This window comes from Eriocheir sinensis, chromosome 47, assembly GCF_024679095.1.
Source record: "Eriocheir sinensis breed Jianghai 21 chromosome 47, ASM2467909v1, whole genome shotgun sequence".
Lineage (NCBI taxonomy): Eukaryota > Metazoa > Arthropoda > Malacostraca > Decapoda > Varunidae > Eriocheir > Eriocheir sinensis.
The window spans coordinates 8,895,070-8,914,576 of NC_066555.1; the positions used below are offsets into that span (position 1 = coordinate 8,895,070).

A 19,507-nucleotide genomic window follows, 5' to 3' on the forward strand; every position below is an offset into this window, starting at 1 on the left:
TACTAATTTATGTTGTTTTTAAGTCAAATAATAAAAAATAAAATGTGTAATATAGACTAAAATATAACAATAAGCAGATAGTCAGCTGATATGGGAGGACATATTTTCTAATGACTTCCATACACATACATAATTTTCATTTCAGTTTTTTCTCAACATTATGATGAAATAATGTTGAAAAATCTATTCTAGGACATTCTACACTAAACTACAACTATTTCCAATAAAGTTGTTAAATACATGCACTGAACTACAGATATTGCAAATACCAGTTAACTTTCATGAATAGGGAACACAAATTTCCTGAAAAGTCTAACCTTAATAAGGGCTGGTGCCACAGTTACATGTGACATGCTGGTGAAGTAAGATATAGTATCTTGGCCAATGATGATAGCACCACCATAGGGTTCTGGTACAGCAATGATGGTTGAGGCTTCCATCTCAACATTATCTTGTTTCCATGGCATCTGTTGGAGATTAAGGTACACCAGTTACTTCAACATGGAGAAATGACAGAAAAGCATATAAAACAAATATATTACAAAACTATATCATAAGTGTCATTGCCAAATGCTGGGATTGAAAGAAGAATGAAATGATCAATTTTTCAGTTACCTTCGAAAATTCTTTTTCTTTCAAAGAGATTTCATGTGTCCTGATGTGTCTCCCATGGGTATCTTGATATATAATGATAATTGTTGGGTTTGAGCAACCATAGAGAAATTCAATATCTTGAATCTGTAGCTCGTCAACCCTGAAAAGGCAAATATATCAATAAAGTCTAATTGATATCAAATAAAAAATACAAATATGCATCACAAAAAAAAATGTTTTGACATATTTCCTTTGATTAGCTCACTACCCACCTGATATTATATGCCTTTAATTCATTGTTGTCCTTGTCAAGTGGAATAACTTTGATAAGACCCTCATACAGGCGCAGCACAATGCACCTTGCTTGGGGGTCGACGATGGCAATCATTCCTGTTTCACATGGTTTGCCTGTTTAACAAAGGGGGAATTTAAATGTACATTCTGTATCTATCTATCTATCTATCTATATACATGTACAGTGAGACCACAGCTTTTTAACTAAATTTGTTCTTAATCCCTTTTGACCCTTGAATGCAAAAGTCAGCGGAAAATTAACTTTGAAACTGAGAAGTCATAAAAGATGTTTTATAGAAAATTTTCTGACGCACCCTCCTGTCTAATCCATTTCTTTCTAGGTTGTTGCATTTGGCTGGAATTCCATGATTCCCAAAAGATTCCAACTTTTTACTGGTGTGACATAGAGAAACATTTATTGAAGAAAAGTTGCTCATTTTGTCACGATGGAGTTTGTAAAATATAGTTTATTATCTTTGACCCGGAAATTTATTGCCTACAGAGAGCCAAAGCTGCAGTGAAACTCAAAAAATAATTTTTGTAAATTTTTGCAGTTTTTTTCATTCTGGAATGAATCTCATTGAATAAAGGTTGTAGGAAAGCATCCTTATAACTCTACTGTGAAATCAGATTTTTATTTGGACTGACTGTTTGGCTGGAATTCCATGATTTCCAAAAACTTCCAACTTTTTACTGGTGTGTCATACAGGAAAATGTATTGAAGAAAAGTTGCTCATTTTATCATAATGGAGTCTAAAAAATATAGTTTTTAATCTTTTACCTGGAAATTTACTGCCTACAGAGAGCCAAAGTTGCAGTGAAACTTGAAAAATAATTTTTGTAAAGTGTTGTAGTTTTTTCATTCTGGAATGAATGTCATTGAATAAAGGTTGTAGAAAATCATCCGTAAAACTCAACTGTGAAATCAGATTATTATTTAGACAGCCCGTTTACACAAATTCCATGATTCCCAAAAAATTCCAACTTTCGCTTCCCACTCCTCTGAACTAGATACTGGTTCATCTAGAACATCACATATATCAGTGGAGGTGTCAAGACTACCCTTAGCACGCACACTATGAGCAGAAACAAAAGAAACACCGCCAAAAATGGACAGCTGAGGGAACAGAATCGCTCTACAGACGCCATGATGCATAGGCAGGAACTGTAGACTATTTCTAGCACGGAGTGGAGGTAGGGGACGTCGCGGAAACAAAAGAGGTGCCAGTTAGTCACTTAGCATCGACAGAGACCTAGTTACGCACGCCCTTCAAATTCCAGAAAGCTTCTCACCCTCCCGGCGCTGGCATCACACTCGTTGCCCACGTCTGATAGAACTATATGACGCCAGCGGCATCATCGTCATTAAGGGGCTAAATGCTGTTAAACCAGTTTGTTCGTACACCAAACCCAGTAAACATCAATGAATCTAAAGAATGACCACTTCTTGTTAGAACACTAATCAGCTCTAATTCAATGACCAGGATCTGAATCTGATCTGGATTTGTTCTGCGAAAATAGAACACCTCATCAAAATAACGACAATGGCAGTGCAGGACCTGTGGACTGCATTTTTTCATCAGTTCTGTTGTTCATTACCACTATCCTGAAAAGCTTATGCTTATATAAAGGCTGGCCTCTAACAATACATACATCAACATATGTAACTGCACCTAATAGGCTATTAATAAATGTTTCAAATGTTTCAAATGTATCCTATATCTTTCGTGCCTACAAACGCATTTCTACAACTTAATCTTGGCTTATCGGCTCCTCTTACATTACGGGAGGCATTCCTCAGTGCATATGATAACTTACTTTGCATAGAACATAAACAAGCAAGAGCTGGACTATGGAGGTCATCTGCTACTACCAGAGTGGCAATGATACTTGCGAGTGTGTACATGTGTGTGTTTGTAGGTATGTACGTGCACTGTTAACATGTGTGGGTGTGTACTTACCTATTTGCAGTTATCTACTTGTAGCATACAGGGCCAGAGATCAAGTTCAGAAAGTCCTGTTTCCCAATCTATATTTGTCCAATTTTTCCTTTATTTCCCATTCTTTACTCCATTCATGAATCTCATCCAAATCTTCCTGCAGTTTATTACAATCATTCTCATCTCTTATTTTTCTATACAGTTTGGCAACATCTGCAAACATACTCATGCAACTCACTGCTTTTTCTGGCATATCATTTATACACACAGTAAATCCTCGATATAATGGACTCATTGGTGGGGAACTTAGTCCATTAATGCCGAAAGTCCGTTATAAACAGCGGAAATTTAAAATTACGAATAATAATACCGACGAACCTAACAAACATAGGTATATAGTTTTTTTATTGTGTATGTTGTCTGCACATTGCCTGTATAGCCACACAGCACACTTGGCGATGCATTGAGGCTGTCAGGTTGGCAGTGGGGCCCTGCAGGGGGGCTGTATTGTTACGGGTATGGTTAAATTTTACAAGTGTGTCAATCTCGCACTGACAGACGAAACTGTTTTTTATGGTAGTTTTCGGTGTATTATGAAATAATCTGCTGACTGTTTGTCACAAATCATTAAATAATAGACTTTTCGAGGCTTCTTGTGCATCCTCCGCCGCCCATCACAGCAGCCACAAAATAGCTCTGAGAGAGGTTCAACTTGCTTACTCTTTCTATATTTCACTCACCGCTCAAAAAGATCAGAAGTGGACAAACTAGAACAAAACCAGGAAATTTTTTGTTTTCTTGCTGTGTATTCCCCCAGTGCGTATGCGTGGTGGACAGCAGAGTGGCTTATTTTTGCGAGGAGGTATTTCTCACAATACCGGCCCATGTAGTGGACCGTCCCCCCTCCGCCCTGTCCTGTCATGCGCTGCATATTTCCGCCGCCCCACACCGCGTGCCGAATAAATCTAAGGAAAGTGGACGCCTAAAAGTTTATTTTCACCGTAGCTGGCTGGTGAATTAACACATAAATTCAATCAATCTACCATATTTTGCGGCGTACTGTACCCTCTCGAGTTTCGCGCTTGCTTCATTCCGAAGGTATGGCGCTAAACTCAAGGTATTGAAATCCATGTAAAAGCGCTTATTGGTTCCGACCCGTGGAAAATAATGACTTTTTCCGACTTTACTCCCTTGTTATCACAATTTTTTCGACTTTACTCTTTTGTTATCTCAAAATACATACCTTGTTAATAGGCAGAAAATAGGAAGTAAGAACAGTTCGTTTTTAAGCCACAGTTGAAGGCGGCTGCCTTACAACTGCCTGGCAGCTCTAAATACACGCTTGTGATCCACGTGGTGTCGTCTGCTAAAGTAAGGGTGGTCGCTCACGGTCACGGTATTTTCTGGTGGTTTTCTGTGTTATGAAATAATATGATAAGTCTTTCTGTTAAAAATCATGAAATCACAAATATCATGATTGACTTTTCAATGCCTATTGAACGTAAACCGTTGCCGCCGCCACAAAATAGCTCGCAGAGAGGTTCAACTTGTTTACTGTTTCCATATTTCCCTCACCGCTCACAAAGATCACAAGCAGACAGACTAGAAGAAAACCAGGCAAATTAATACTTTTAATGCTGTGTATTCCCACAGCGCGCATGCGTGGTGGACAGCAGAATGACTAATTTCATCGGGGAGATATTTCTCGCAACACCGGCCAGTGTAGTGGACCTCCTTCTTCGTCTTTTGACCTGTAATGCTTTGTATCGCTTCTTAGGTCCTCCTTCTCCACACTTTTATACTTCACAACATGCACTTAGGGCCGCTTTCACAGTCATTTTGTTTGCTTTGATCATTACTAATGGCGGCGATCGCCGTTATAGTATTTCCACGTGAAACTGGCCAATGGGGTAGTGGCAGCTGCGGGGTTAGCCTAGCCCCGCACTTACCATACACTCTCAACATCTCTCGGTTCGTCTGCAGCCGCCACTACCCCATCAGCCAGTTTCATGTGAAATATTCAGCGGCGATCGCTGCCATTGGTAACGATCAAAACAAACAAAGTGACTGTGAAAGCGGCCCTTAGTTACTTAACAGTGAGCACTTATACACTTCACCCTGAACTTAGGTGTTTTTCTGTCCTTTTCTTTCCCTGATTTTGCTTTTCTATGAACTTTTGCAATTTTTCACTATTACTTTTCACTGTCACTGCCATGCATTACAGGTCAAAAGAAGAAGAAGAAAAAAAGGAAAACAACACCAGGAGATCTGCAATTTTCATAGACTGGAGAAAAAGGGTTTTGGACTGTGGTTCCACAGCACGGTGTGTTCTTTTATCTTGTTAATTAAGTAGTAAGCAAAGCAGCTCTGCCAGTCCATTTTACAAGTCTCTTGGTGGGCCATCTTCCACTGCTCCTCACTCCTCAGCCACTGCCGTCGTCTGTTTGTTTACATGCAGCCGTTCGGTACCCAGGTACCCACGCTCGTACTCACAACCGTTTTCCATTCATAAGGACAACCAACAACTCGCTCCCGGTTGGGCATACGGGCAACCGCGGTTGCCCATAGCCCCAATGGTTGGACACCGCCATTTAAGGCAGCACGCATGACGCCGACGGTAGGTAGACGTGACCCGTACATGTGAAAGCAACTTGAAACTTGTGGCGGTAATGCGCTAAAGTCGTGATGGTAAGAATTTAGGACTAAGCGCTAAACTCGAGGATCATGAAACTCGCATAGCACGAAACTCAAGAGGGTACTGTATAACAAGCTCCTGCGAATACCGCGCACCCTTCACTTTAAGACAACAATTTTGGAAAAAAATATTCAGTGCTTAAAATGCTCAGAAATATGTATGGTTCAGAAACACTGATGATGTAGAATTTCCCAAAATTTCTGTAAACCCCTAAAGGGCGGGGGTGTACCGTGAAATCAGTTCTCCCCATATGGCAATGTTCTGACGTTCTCCCGAAAATTGGTCACTTTCCATTATCAATTTCACAGCTTTACCTAAGCCAGTAGGTTTAAATTTATGAGCATTCTCTTAATCCATCCTTCCTCTTTAGTCTGCCTCAAACCCGAAGTCTCTACATCATGTGGTGTTTCCGTGGTGATGTGATGAAGCGCAGTAACTTTTAGGTCGAAGCAAGCCTGTGTACTCAGCACTGTGTAGGTTGTGGTTGTCAGCCGCCCTCCCCCTCCACGCACTCGACCCCGTTACAAACCCCCTTCATTACCCTCATGTTCTTAACTTGATAACCCAGAAGGGTGGTGGGATGCATCCTCAGGGGTGTGAGTGTCACTATCACCATAATGAGATTGATCTACAGGATGGCCAACAAAGCCAGGTTGCACAATAACAGGGCTCAACCTTCCTGATAAGACGAGGGGTTGGAGTTGAATGCTGTTGATGTTACTGTCTTCACCATTAACACCACTTTCGAAGTTTGAAAAAGTCAGTTTCAGCTCTCTCCCAATTGCGCTCACACTGAGAGCTCTTTTGGGAGCAAGAGGAGGCTTATGAGGAGTCGAGGTCACTGGCTGTGGACACTCGGGCGGGGAATCAGATACGGAAGATATGAAAAACTCTCCTGCCATCGTTAGTCACGGAAACACTGAGAATGGCACGAAGAAGTTGTGTGGCAGCCTAGGAGTCACGCTGATCCATAAAGCCCCATGCAAACCTCAAAACTACGGTGGAAAACAGCAGACCAAAAATATTAAAAATAAAAATTTGTACCTTCGGCGTATCCCGCGCAGGGCTAACTTCCTGGCATTTTTTAAATGAGAAAGGTGCGCATTATACGCCACAAAATACGGTAAGGGAGAAAACTTGGAAGTTTCATCCATTTTGACTCAATAGTTTTTGCACGAAAATTCATTTTTCCAAAAAAAAAAAAAAAAAAAAAAAATCGTTTGAACTGAATATTTAGCGAATAATATTGAAATTACTTTTCACACTATGGAATAGTAGCTGCGGCCTTTTATTTATTATTGTAAATGCAAAAGTTCCAATGTTCAACTTTTTTCATTATCTGGAAAAAAATTGCAAAGTTATTTATTTTTTTATTTTTCACCAAGTTTTTACTAAAAGCATCTATATAAAATAATGCAAGACATTTTCCCATATGTTGCACATTAGAAAGTTTCTCCAACCATTCCTCCATCCTAACATATCTTCTAAACTTTGATTCCTTGAACAGTTATGTCAATATTATCACCCAAAGTGCAATAATTTGCATTTCAAGAAAAGCCGCTTTTAACCCCTACGGGACGGGACGGGCTGTAATTTCCTGTCTCGCCGTACGGGCAAACACGCATCAATCTCTTATTTTCATTTACATTCACTTTATCAATACTCTTTAACTAGAGAAACGAGGTGAATGAAATATGCATTCTGACTATCATTAACTCTTCCTCTTTCCAATGGAATCTTCCCAAAGTGTTTAGATTCTATAGTTATTGAGATACAGTGTGTTGAATGGGAGTAATTACTGCAGATATTTGGTGACAGAGTCACTGTGTCCGTTTCCTTTCTCGACTCTGGCTTGCTGTGGCTTAGACTAACATGCTGTGGTGGTGTGATAACGTTATCACCCCGCACTCTCCTTCCCCTCCCAACTTGTGTTTGTCTCGCTCTCCTCCCTCTTATTCCTCTCCCGCCTGCTCTTCCTCATGTATGACCTCTTGCATCACTACTGGGAGGAGAAGATTCAGCAGAGGAAGAGGATAATGCAAACTCAATCCTCCTCCTGGACCTTGAAGGAGATACAGGTGGAGAAGAATGTAGCAAGATGTAAGGGGAGCAGAAGGCTGCCTTTTCCAAAGTCTATATATACAAAGTCAAGTCATACACAGCTTTGTGGGAGGACGTTGCTTGGAGCCAAACTAGAGAGTGTAGAAACAGGGATTTAAAGAAAACAAAGAAAGGCGGACTAATCTAAATCAATCACTTCAACATGCCCCCCCCTCACACCCCACACCGCCGTTTGTAGGCATTGGAATTACAGCCATGCATAGCTTAATTAAAAGGCAGATTTTTTTCGTCAATGGCTTGCCTGGACGCGCAGTGATAGAAGGAGAGAATCCACATCCAAAGTGCACACACCGCCGCAGCTTTAGTCACTCGTGAACTGGTGGGTATTTGGATTCAAATGACGTTACCCCGCTGCTCCACCCCAAACCGCCCCCTGCGCGTGCTAGTAGCAGTTTTGAAGGCAGAGTGACTTGACTTGGTATGTATAGACTTTGGCCTTGTCATTTCCTGCCCACTGGTGGATGGGGCAGCAACAGGTGTGGAACGTGTCGCATCAGTGCACGTGGTCAGAGCTGGTGAACCTGAGGTGTTTGCCCCGTCATCATCGCTACTCGTATTATGCCACTCAGAATCACTGTCACTCCACTCAAAATCACTTTCCAGAGTTACAACAGAAATATCAAGTTCATGTTCTATTGCACTGCGATCAGTACATGATGAATTAGCTATCGGAGCAGACGTAGCCACTGGCCACACGGACCGACAAGGCATTTCAAACGCAGATATTCTACTTTTACACGTCTATCCACTAAGAAAGCCTCAGACGCACTGACTCGCTGATAAAAGTACTCAGGACAAGTGTTGACATATTTGGGGAGGAAAAAATTTGGGAGAATGGCTAACATGAGCGAAATATAAACAGCGTGGCGATCACCGCCACCCGTCCTCTATCAGCCCAGCGGCAATCGCCGCTCCCCGTCCAGTAGGGGTTAATGTTGAGAAGTGTTTTTTTATGCATATTGCAGCATGTAATATAGACATGGAGATGCCATAATGCATTATTAGCTCTCATTATTTATTAACATTTATTGTGTTAATTGGAATTGCATCTGGTCCCTTTCTGCGAGTCCCTAATACTAAAATATATCGGGGACTCGCAGAATATTATCACACACAGGTGAGGTGTCACGGAGTGCCACCTCCCTCTTTATTGCCAAGATCTTGCACTAAAATCCCCCTGGCTCATAGTCTTCACCACTGACAACCTCCTTCTTCTTTTTATCGTTCTGTGGCGTTGTTCAGAGAATCTCCTGGATCTGAAATCCTTATAAAGTCCTCTTGGATGCTCCAAAGCCTCACTGTGAGTGAGGGAGGGCGAGATGGTCTGTGGTGTTGCCAAATATTACGGTAATATATGTTGTTTTAAGATATATGATAGAAAAACAAAATACAACACAACACATTTAGAGTGAACAACGTCTATTGAGACTTCTATTGGTCCTGAGAGACCGGGCACTCCTGACACATCATTTTGGTGGCCCCTTCCCCACATTCTACTTTTGCCCCTAACTAGAGAAAACTAAAATTTCCCAGCACCATAGTTAGGGTCTTTAGTCTACCTCAGTCAGAGTTTAAACCCATTCTTTTCTCAGTTGGACAAAGAGAAAACAGTTCTGAAAGGCCAGACTACTATAAAGTGAAAAAAAACAAAAAATCCATTCAAATAGCCTTAAAAAGATTAATTCATGGGCATTAAAAGGTCCAGCCACGCACACTCCAATAGACTGGCTCTTTCCTTTTTGATGGTAGATTAATCAAATTTAAAGTATGAAGAAAAATTAAATATCAAAACACACAAAAAATATTTTTCAAGATATTTTGCCTCAGAACAGTACCTTAATAAAATTCAATTTAAACAGAAATAACCAAATAAAGCATTATGTATAGATGCCTTTAAAAAGCTAAAAATGGCAGCAAATATCTTGTCTCAGCTATACAGGGCACTACAAAATTACATGTTTATGCCATCTGGTTATACAGTACCAATAGCACTGAAGGAAATACTGTTAAAACATTACATAATAGAGAAATCTGGTTACAGTGGTGCATATGTTTACTTTCTGAGCACTATGTTTATCCAACTATCTGTATCTTACCAATTTTATCAGCTACATTTCCATGAGCACGGGTAAGAATTTCCAGCTGCTCTCCATCTCCCACACACTCCAGAATCATAGCACAATATCGAGTTGTCAGGATGAACAGCAGGTCCTTCTTTTCATTCTGAGGAAGAGTTAAATGAACCAGTGAAATATACACTTGGAAAGTCACATCACTTTCCCAAAACTTCAAAATGCAACATACACAAGGCACAACAATTGGATATCACACAAGACATTTTCTTCTCAGATAGAATTACAGCATAATGCCTTTTCTTCACTCTGCGAAAGCATTAAGTAAACAAGTGAAATACACACTTGGGACTACTTACCAAAACTGAAACAAGCAAAGTAAACAAGACACAACAAAAAGCAGTGTTTGCAAACAAAAAAAAATGGCATACTTATCAGTGTGGTGAGTGTCACCTCATCTTACCTTCTATGAATCTTTCATTCAACATTACTATTTCTGGTAAAGGGTGGCCTATAAGAGCAAAGGGATCATTGCCTATAAGAGCCTTTGAGGGGAGAGTCCGCCGTGAAAATATGAAAATAATTTTTAAAAAATACGAAATTGAGTTATATGGTCTATGGCAACACCCTATCCTTTGGCTTTTGAATGGTAGATTTTTTTTCAGTCAGACATAATTTTAAACACCAATAGCGAGGAGATTTAAATGGCTACTGCATGTGCGTCGCACGCTGCCTGCGGCGCATTAGCTGGCATGCCAGAGTATGGAATAAATGTTGGAAAATCAAACATGCAGCAATCTTCACGGTGAAGTTTGTAACCCATGTAACAGTTTTGGAACACAATTATGGATATGAAAAATGCAACCTGCTCACAAAAATGTTTAGAACAAATGAATACATAGAAAAGGAATTAGAAATGAGAGAAAAGAGAAGAACTACACCAAATTAGACAATAAAGAAGAAGAGGAAGACAAAGGAATTCCAACTGATAGCTATGCACCTGGAGAGTACTGATTGAACCTTGCAACAATGAGGGGCGTGGCACACCCTGACACCCTCGCCTTTGAGCGATTAATACCTTTATAAGGGGGGACAAGGTGCCTGATCCTCTTAACCCTTTCATTGCTAAACGCTCGCAGTGAGCGTTAGGCGTGTTTGCTGGTGGTGCTAAACGCTCGCTGCGAGCTCCACCCGCACTCAAATCTCCCGCATATGAAAGTGTTCCAACACTAATTCTCACAACACAGGATTGCCGATTGAGTGGGTTCTTCACTAAATTCGGTGGAAAATTATATCAGCCCAGTGCGGCAAATCTACGAATGAGTAACTGGTGGATGTTCTTGCCCAATACAGCAGCAGTTTTGCATAGCTTCACCTATCACCTGACTGATTCTTTGACCAAATAGTTGTAAATATTGCAGTTGGTAATACTCCCTTGCCAGAATCTGAAGGAGAGATGTCCGCAGTTCCCTCAATATGGCTGATCATCCCGCACGCACCGACGTAAGTGTTAACATTCAACGCTCCCTGAACGTGCCTGTACATTCGCAAGAGAGGCATACATAACCGACTCCTATAGACCTGGACCTCCTCTTTCCAATGGTGTTTTTGGTTTTTAGCTGTGATGAAAGGAAAGGGTTAATGCACTCACTGATATGTGATTACTGATCCAATAAAATTCATATGAAAGTAGAATTGACAGTATAGTACTTCACTGGGCCGAAGAACTTTAGCAAAACTTTAATTGCGTTTTTCTCAAATCTAGTAAAAAATTAACATAAAATCATTTTTTGCTTTCATTTTCTGCACAACTTTCAGGAAACTTTAGGACATACAAGATCATATATCGTAGTAAAATTTGTCAAGATGTCTTTTTGAAAAACGGCATAGTTTTCATATATGGGAAAATTATCCATTAACAATTTAAAAAATTAAAAAAAAATTTTTTAGATTAACAAAAATAGTTTTCAATAAAACATCTTGACAAATTGTAAGAAGAACAATGAACTATCAGATGTGTGTGTCACAAGAAAATCAGTAAAAAAAATGGCTGAGAAAAATTAATTCAAAATTTTCATAAAAACAATGAAAAATAATTTTCTTAATTTTTCATTTCATCTGATCAGCTTGAAATTTTTCTATGAAAACAGAGGTACTAATACAGTAAAACCCCGATTATCCGAAATGGAAGGGGGGAAGCCTCTTTCGGATAAGCCGATTTTTCGGATAATCAGGATTTATGGCCGCCATTTTGATCGCCGCCAGTTTGATCGTCGGCATTGTGTTCTGCTGTATGGTAAGGACGACTTTCTTCCTTTTCCCGGTTTCTTTCGGCATGGTGATGTAGAAAGAAGTGAGGTCGAAGCACAGGTAGGCCCAGTGTGAAGTGTGTGGCGACTGCCGACTGACGATGTAAACAATGAAACCAAACAAACACACGCTACACTAAACAAAGTAGTACGCTTAAAACATGTGATGTAAATGTTTTATTGTATGTTTGTCTGTGTGTCTCCTTGTCTGGACCAGTGTATGTTGATACTTGTGAGCGTTGCAGATCTGAATTGTGAATGTTGCAGAGTGCGATTGTGAATGGTTGTGCAAGCTTGCAAGTGTGACCTTGATGCATCGTGCAGGTGGAGACACAGTATGATGACTATGTTGGAAGGGAATGTGGCATGGAGTGGAGAGGGAGTCGTGTTTGTGTCGTTGTCTTGAGTGAGAGTAGTCGTGCAGTAGTTTGTTACTTAGTTTACGTCCTTGCTGGGGCGAAGGTGCGGACGTGGTGTTGTTGAGAGTTTGTTTAATGTTTTTGTCTAATACATTGATCTATTCGTTACAAGCTATTTGACGTATTAGAAAGCATATTCATTTTAACTGTTCTTATCAATTTTAAATGTGTTAATATAGTACATATGTGGTTACTTTTATTTATTTTTGATGTTTTATAACGTTTTAGTATAGAAAAAAAATTAAATTTTAATTGCATTATCCAGATCAATTTCGGATAATCCGGTTTTTCGGATAATCCGCTTTCGGATAATCGGGGTTTTACTGTATATACAACATATAAATTATTCATGACCATAGATGTAATTTTAATCCACGGCAGACTTTCTCCTTAATTTCTAAGTAACAATGCATGGGAAGAACAGATTACAATATCAAGCAAATAAACTACTTACCATAGGTGTAAAGAGGTGCATACATGCAATTTTGCCATATATAGGCAGTTCCTTGAGGGGTCGCAGCCCCTCTGGAGTTACCAAATGAAGTTCAACTCTGTTGTTCCGTGCCACCACCAAGTTCAGGTCTGTTGGAGATGTCAAATGACCTGCGAAGAAAAATGTAAATAAAAAATGTGAAGTCTGCAAAGTTTAAGTCAAAACTTTATTAACTAAAACACATATATACAAAAAAATAGAAAGTCTACACGAGGCCAGTCACTGGGGAAGTACTGGCTGAGTGGTCAGCGTGCAGGTGTAGTAATCTGGACACCGGCATTTAAGTCCTGCCCAGCGCCATAAGCTGACAATTTTTATCCATCGCAGAGTGACCAAAGACAACCCACTAGCTGTCTTGATGACCCCTTATCAACTAAAAACAACAAAATTTACTCTGGACAATCAAGTGGAACTCCTGAGGTCAACATGAGCCCAGGGGGGTCATTTGGGGGTGTTGGGGGGGGCAGTTGCCCCCCCCCAAGACTCAAGTTGCCCCCCCCAAGCCTCAGTTTGCCCCCCCTACCAGCGAAGCCTCAAGAAGTAACAGCAGCTGGATTTAGTTATATATATATATATATATATATATATATATATATATATATATATATATATATATATATATATATATATATATATATATATATTTTTTTTTTAATTATTATTATTATTATTTGTTGTTGTTGTTGTTGTGTGTGTGTGTGTGTGTGTGTGTGTGTGTGAACAGTCAACACTGAGCGGCAGTTAGGGTTCGAGCAGCAAAGACAGGCGTGCTGTAGCCTGTTTAGAGGTGGGCCTCAGAACTGGTGACGTCATGGTGGGGGCCTGTGAGAGTGCCAAGCCTAGTGCTTTCCCCATCTCTATCTAGCCCTGTGTCACTGTGTGCTGTGTGTGGATCTACAGTGAGGTGTAAGCTAGATGAGTGTCGTGATTTGTTGTGTGCAGTGTGTATGAGTGTGGAGCTTTGCATGAGTGTTGTCTGTGTGTTGCACCAGCGTAAGAGTGTGGTGAAAAAATGGTGAGCCACCGACGGACAGACCACCAGTGTTTGCTTGCCTCTGCCCTCTGTCCTTCGTCTTAGCAGCTCGATGTAAACCTCCCGACAAGGGAGGAGACGAGGCCATTACCCATGCGCTGTGTACCCCTCTCCTGTATAAATCCAATAGTGACCCCAGTCAACCCACCGTTACCTACGTATATACATTGTGTTTTCTTTGCCCGCATATACATTGCAAAAATCCACAGCAGTTTTACAAATATACATTGCGCAGTGAGCGGGTACTATTGGTGCAGGAAAGTCCTTACAAATGTACCAGCGGCAGTGACTGAATAAGACATCGCGTGGTGCCTCTTTGCTCACCAAACTGTCTCTGCCCCCCCCAAGAAAAATCTGAAATGACGCCCCTGCATGAGCCTGCAATCATGCCAAATCTATTCTTCATATTACCAAATACTGCTTTTACTAATGGAAAATCTCAAAATCTTGCCAATTCTAATTCTCTCAGAAATTTCTGGCATCCAGCCAAAATATACTTACTTAATTTTTCCTACCTTTGCTTAATTCCAAAGGCTCTACAGCCGTCACATCTGTCTGTAAAGCTGAATGAACTCTTCACTAAAACCTTCCCTGAAAATTCAACTCTAAATGATCCACGGCATATTCCTCAAACTCATTCCTCAAGCTGACTTCACGATGCCTGTTAATGAAATTCTTGACCCTTAGTGACTGGGTGACGTACAGGTAAGCTACAAGTGTGATGGGTTAGGATTTTTATTTTATAACCCAACCCACTGGATCTTTCTTTTTCTTTTTTTAATATTTTTTGGAGGGCTTTTTGTTTTGGGGGGTCTTATGGTTTTCTCTTTGTTTTGCTTTTGATCATATTTAAGTATAAATCAGTTAAAATATGCAATAACAAAGTGCGCTTGACCCTCGATGTCTGCAACTATTAGGTGGATGCACATGTCCAGGAACCACATAAGTCTGCGAAAGAATCATTACTATCCGGGGCCAATGGCTTATTCCCGGATATTTAATACACTGGTTCCGGCAATATCCAGTCTTCAGTACTCACCCTGGACTTTTACCACTTTGTTCAGCACATTCAAGCAGCGCATTTAAGAAAGATTAACTAAAACAAATTATTTGAGGACTTCCATTACCTGTCAAGAAAGGACACACAGTAGATAGCAATCACAATGTGTCCACAATTTTCTTTTTCAACTCCAGGTACTTTAGCATATCCTACTACCGGTAACTCTCGATTTACGCGAGTTTGGTTTACGCGTTTTTTAAATAACGCAGGGTCCAAAATGCAAATAAATGTTTAATTTACACGTTTTTTCCACTTATACGCAATATTTAATGTAGCGGCCACCATATGTCTCATGCAACTGGACTCACACAGCGCTGCGGCCACACAGCTGAGCTCAGTTCTTCCCGCGCGCCACTTGAACAACAATACTGTACCCACACTGCCACGCTACTCAACAATAGAGGTGGGCAGGTACCGGCACCAGTACCGGTGCTAATACCAGCTATACAGTATGGTACCAGTACCAGACTGCTTGGTACTGGTACCAATACTAGCCAGTCGCTCATGGTGTCCCTCATTTCTTCCTCACACGAGTGAGGCTGAGACAGTGCATGAGTGGATATCTCGGTGATATGGATATTCTCTCTCTCTCTCTCTCTCTCTCTCTCTCTCTCTCTCTCTCTCTCTCTCTCCACTGAATGAAGTGAATATTTATTTTTCGACAGAAACCTACCTCTTGTTTGATTTCCATTGTTTTTGATTTACATGACCTCTTCAAGGACGCAATACTCGCGTAAATCGAGAGTTACCTGAACTACAGTGTATATCTTGTAAATTGGGCTAGACAAATAGAAAGCAATATCCTTATGAGCTCAATGAGAATAAAGCTTCATCTCACTCCCACATAATGTTAGCTGAGGCTGGCACTCTTATGCAAACATTGGAATGAGGCCAACCACATACAGTAAAACCTCGTTTATCCGGCATGAATGGAGGGAAGCTTGTGCCAGATAAACCGTTTTGCCATTGTTTTTAAGACTTGCTCCTATAGAATTGCCAAAACTCCTTTTTTTTTATGTCCAGGCCTAGAGTGCCTGTAAGTTTTCTTGGTTGGGCCTGGTGGTTGGCCCAAGCCCATCATGGCGCCAGCAAGTGTTTATAGTGGCGCCATCTATTCTTGGCTGGTAACGGCAGATTCGAACCCACATTGTCCAGGACAAGGCAAAACGCGGGACCGGCACACTAACCACTCAGTCACTGCCTCCCCAATAGAATAGAACTCCTATAGAATTGCTAATAGAGTAAATATAACCTATCCTACCGAATGACTGGTCCAGTAATAACGGTGAAAGGTAGGTCTTGATACGGTGGCACAACACACTGATCTATAGTACGGTGAGGAACACGTGCTCTTTACAAACAAGACTATTACCTTGCACCGATGATAAACATAACCTTTATAAGTATAAATGCTACCTTAAAATGCCCATATTTCTTGACTAGATCATCATTTAACATTTATAATGTACTGTTACTACATATTCAGTTACTGAAGTGTTCAACTTTAAGTGAAACTCTGGGGAGGGGGTGGCTGAGTGGTTAGCGTGCCAGGCGTGGAGTGCCCGAGGACCTAGCGCGAAATAGATTCGAACCCCCACCGAAACAATGATTATTCAAGTCATCGCCAAGTGGTGGAAGATCACGCACATGCTGTCCAGCATGGCGGACTGATCGGTCCCCCCCTGGCCCCCCTCTACTGCGCATGCCCCTTCCAGCATTTACATGCGATACTCAGCCCACTCCAAAATATTAACCTCCGGAAGAATCGATCTGTTCAAGCTCACCAGTACATTACCAGTATAGTATCAGTATAATAAACAAGATGATTGTGTATGCACCTACTGGTGCTCTTAAAACTCGCCTCTTAACCTGTGAACATCGGCAGACCCTTTACAGGGCTTTCACGAGTCGTGGCTGTGGTACGGTAGACCCTAAAAAGGGCTCGCCATAAAACCCCTAATTCGAGCTAATTGTAGGCGCTGGTGGCATAGCGCAACCCACCATGAATGCCCTGGGTCATTGTGGTGGGTGAGTGATACTGAGGTGGACTTTTTTGTCATAGGTGGTGCTGTAAGTTCATGGCATACTGAATTAGCTATCCATACAGTAATCACTTGTCAAATTCTCTATAATAGACAACAAGCAACTCTCGGCTTGATGCCAAGCGTCACAAGACTGTTTATTTTGTAACAAACACCACCCAAGAAGAATAGAGTTTGAGTAAAAGTAAATATTTTTAACGGCTTTATGGTTATGAGATTAGTACTCTGATGTACGTTCCATGCTGTTTTCTTAGTCTCAAAATGCAGTGTAATTTTGTCATTTCTCAGCCACTTCTCGGCTTTCCCATAGCCGAAGCCCACGGGTTAAGCATGTCTCATACATTTTATAGTTTTGTGGACACTTTCATTTTTCTTACACCATACAAGAGACAATTTTAAGAGGCGAGGTTTAAGTCATACATTACGGCAGCCACTATAAATGAAATTAGCCTGCGCCACTAATGGGCTGGGACCGTCCATAAGGCCCTCAAGAGAACCTACAGGCGCTAGAGGCAGCACATAAAAAAAAAAAAAAGTTAAGAATTTTTGTAAATCCAGGCTCCAGATTTGTGCCGTTGTTTTGAGGGCACCGTTGTATTGAATGCCGGATAAACAAGGATCTAGCGTACTTCCACATACAAACTCAGCTTAGACGCAAATTGCATAAAAAAAAAGCCAAAAATAAAGTTTTCGTCTGAACTGCATTAAAATTTGGTGCATCAATCATCCAAGCTAGGTCTAACGAATAAACTAATTGTCAATTCTCTCCCGTGGGTGGAGTTGAGTGATGGAAACAAATATATACTTATAATAATTTTCAAATGTGTTTCAGATTTACTGTTTTCTTAATAACTATTGGTCATATGAAAATTCTGATTGTAGCTCATAAACATCCACTGGTATTGGTATATTCAGTGTAAAAATTTGATTCATAAACTTTCGAGCTTTTTTTTTTTTTTTTCCCCCCCCTTTAGGTGCTGCCTGTAACACCGGTAGGCTCTCTTGAGGGGCCACTTGGACAGCCCCAGCCCATTAGTGGCACAGGTGTAAATTTTCTTAAGGAGACCGACCGAGGTGAAAAATGCAAAAAAATATTGAAAATGAGAAACTTCGCCAATGATCATCCTAAGGGCATAGAGAAAACATTACAGGGAGAATTTTTACCGACCGAGTTTAAATGGTCGGTGAGGCAGAAGATACCTTTAGAAAAAAAATTGTAAGAAAAACACTGTAGTATTAAGACAAGAATAGTTTTCTCTCTGGTGGTGTCAGATACTTTCTCCTGTGCGCACGGAACAATACTGTCCCGTAGCTCTCACCATAATTCATCACTGCGTGTCCTTGTCACGCAAACGATAGATGTAGGTGTGTACGCTCTCCCCTCACACTGCCTTTTTTTCCTCTTATGACAAAACTGCTGATGATGCTGGCTTCATCCAGTTCAAATGCCAAGAAGAAAGGCTGCCACTGTCAAGGGATTGTCTGCTTGAAGAAGGCACGCCATACTCGAGCAGAAAATTAAGAGAGACAGACAGGCGTTCCGCATGGAGCAGCGAGGCCTGACTCGCCACCACCCACCGCTGCTGCCTCACTCGCCACCACCTCTCCCTCGCTCCCTGCTGCCACAACCGCTGTTCCTGATCCTTCTGCATCAACACCATCATTACCACAGCCTTCTACTTCAGTTTCAAGAGAGAAGAGCCCATCTCACCATACAACATAAAAACAAAAAGTCAAAACGAATACAAGACAAGGAAAGACAGCTTCTGACAGATCATCACAACCAAGAAAGAAGATTAAAACAGAAAAGGAAGGAAGCAAATCCTACCAGCCAGATAGTTTCTAACACCATGCGATGCAAACAAAAACTGGCAACAATGAGGGAGGCAGTGGCTCCCTGACACCCTCACCTTTGAGTGAGTAATACTTCTAAGAGAAAACAAAAATTCTGCCGCAACAGCTTTCTTACCTATGATGTAAACTACTGTCAGGCAATTTTGCAAGGAATTATAAAGGAAAACCTAGTCAGTATTCATCAAAATGTTTTTTTATACATTTTGACGTTTTGATAAAAAAAAAAAAAAGAACTATGGATTAAAGTTGCTCAAACGTTCACTATAGATTCACTTATGCAAAACAAATCATCAAAAAAAATCAAATCTGCAATTTGGGTGATAAGGAAAGAAGACAGGATTTTACTCAGTCGGTCTCCTTAAAGTGGCTGCCATGATATATGATTACTGCTTGACCCGTGTGCTCCCTGGTGCTCCACTTGAACAAAGTTGCTGAAGTTAGGAGTTGATGGAAGATCTGGGCAGCATGTAGGCAATCTTCCGCCACTCAGCGATGGTTTGAAATATCAGTTTGCTTTGGTGGGACACGAACCTAGGCCCACATGCTGACCACTCAACCACCGCCTCCCCTAGTGAATGTAT

The 19,507-nt window shown here is 40.9% G+C and overlaps 1 protein-coding gene across 1 annotated transcript in view; it reads right to left on the reverse strand.

Moving 5' to 3' along the window:
- LOC126981367 (DNA damage-binding protein 1-like) overlaps positions 1–19,507 on the reverse strand; it is a 130,798-nt gene that overhangs the window by 102,468 nt on the left and 8,823 nt on the right. Inside the window, exons 2-6 of the mRNA XM_050832389.1 lie at positions 12,899–13,047; positions 9,741–9,867; positions 867–1,002; positions 616–754; positions 318–467 (exon numbers count right to left, since the gene is read on the reverse strand). Of these exons, the coding sequence (XP_050688346.1) occupies positions 318–467; positions 616–754; positions 867–1,002; positions 9,741–9,867; positions 12,899–13,047 (701 nt within the window). The remainder of the gene's footprint in view (positions 1–317; positions 468–615; positions 755–866; positions 1,003–9,740; positions 9,868–12,898; positions 13,048–19,507) is intronic.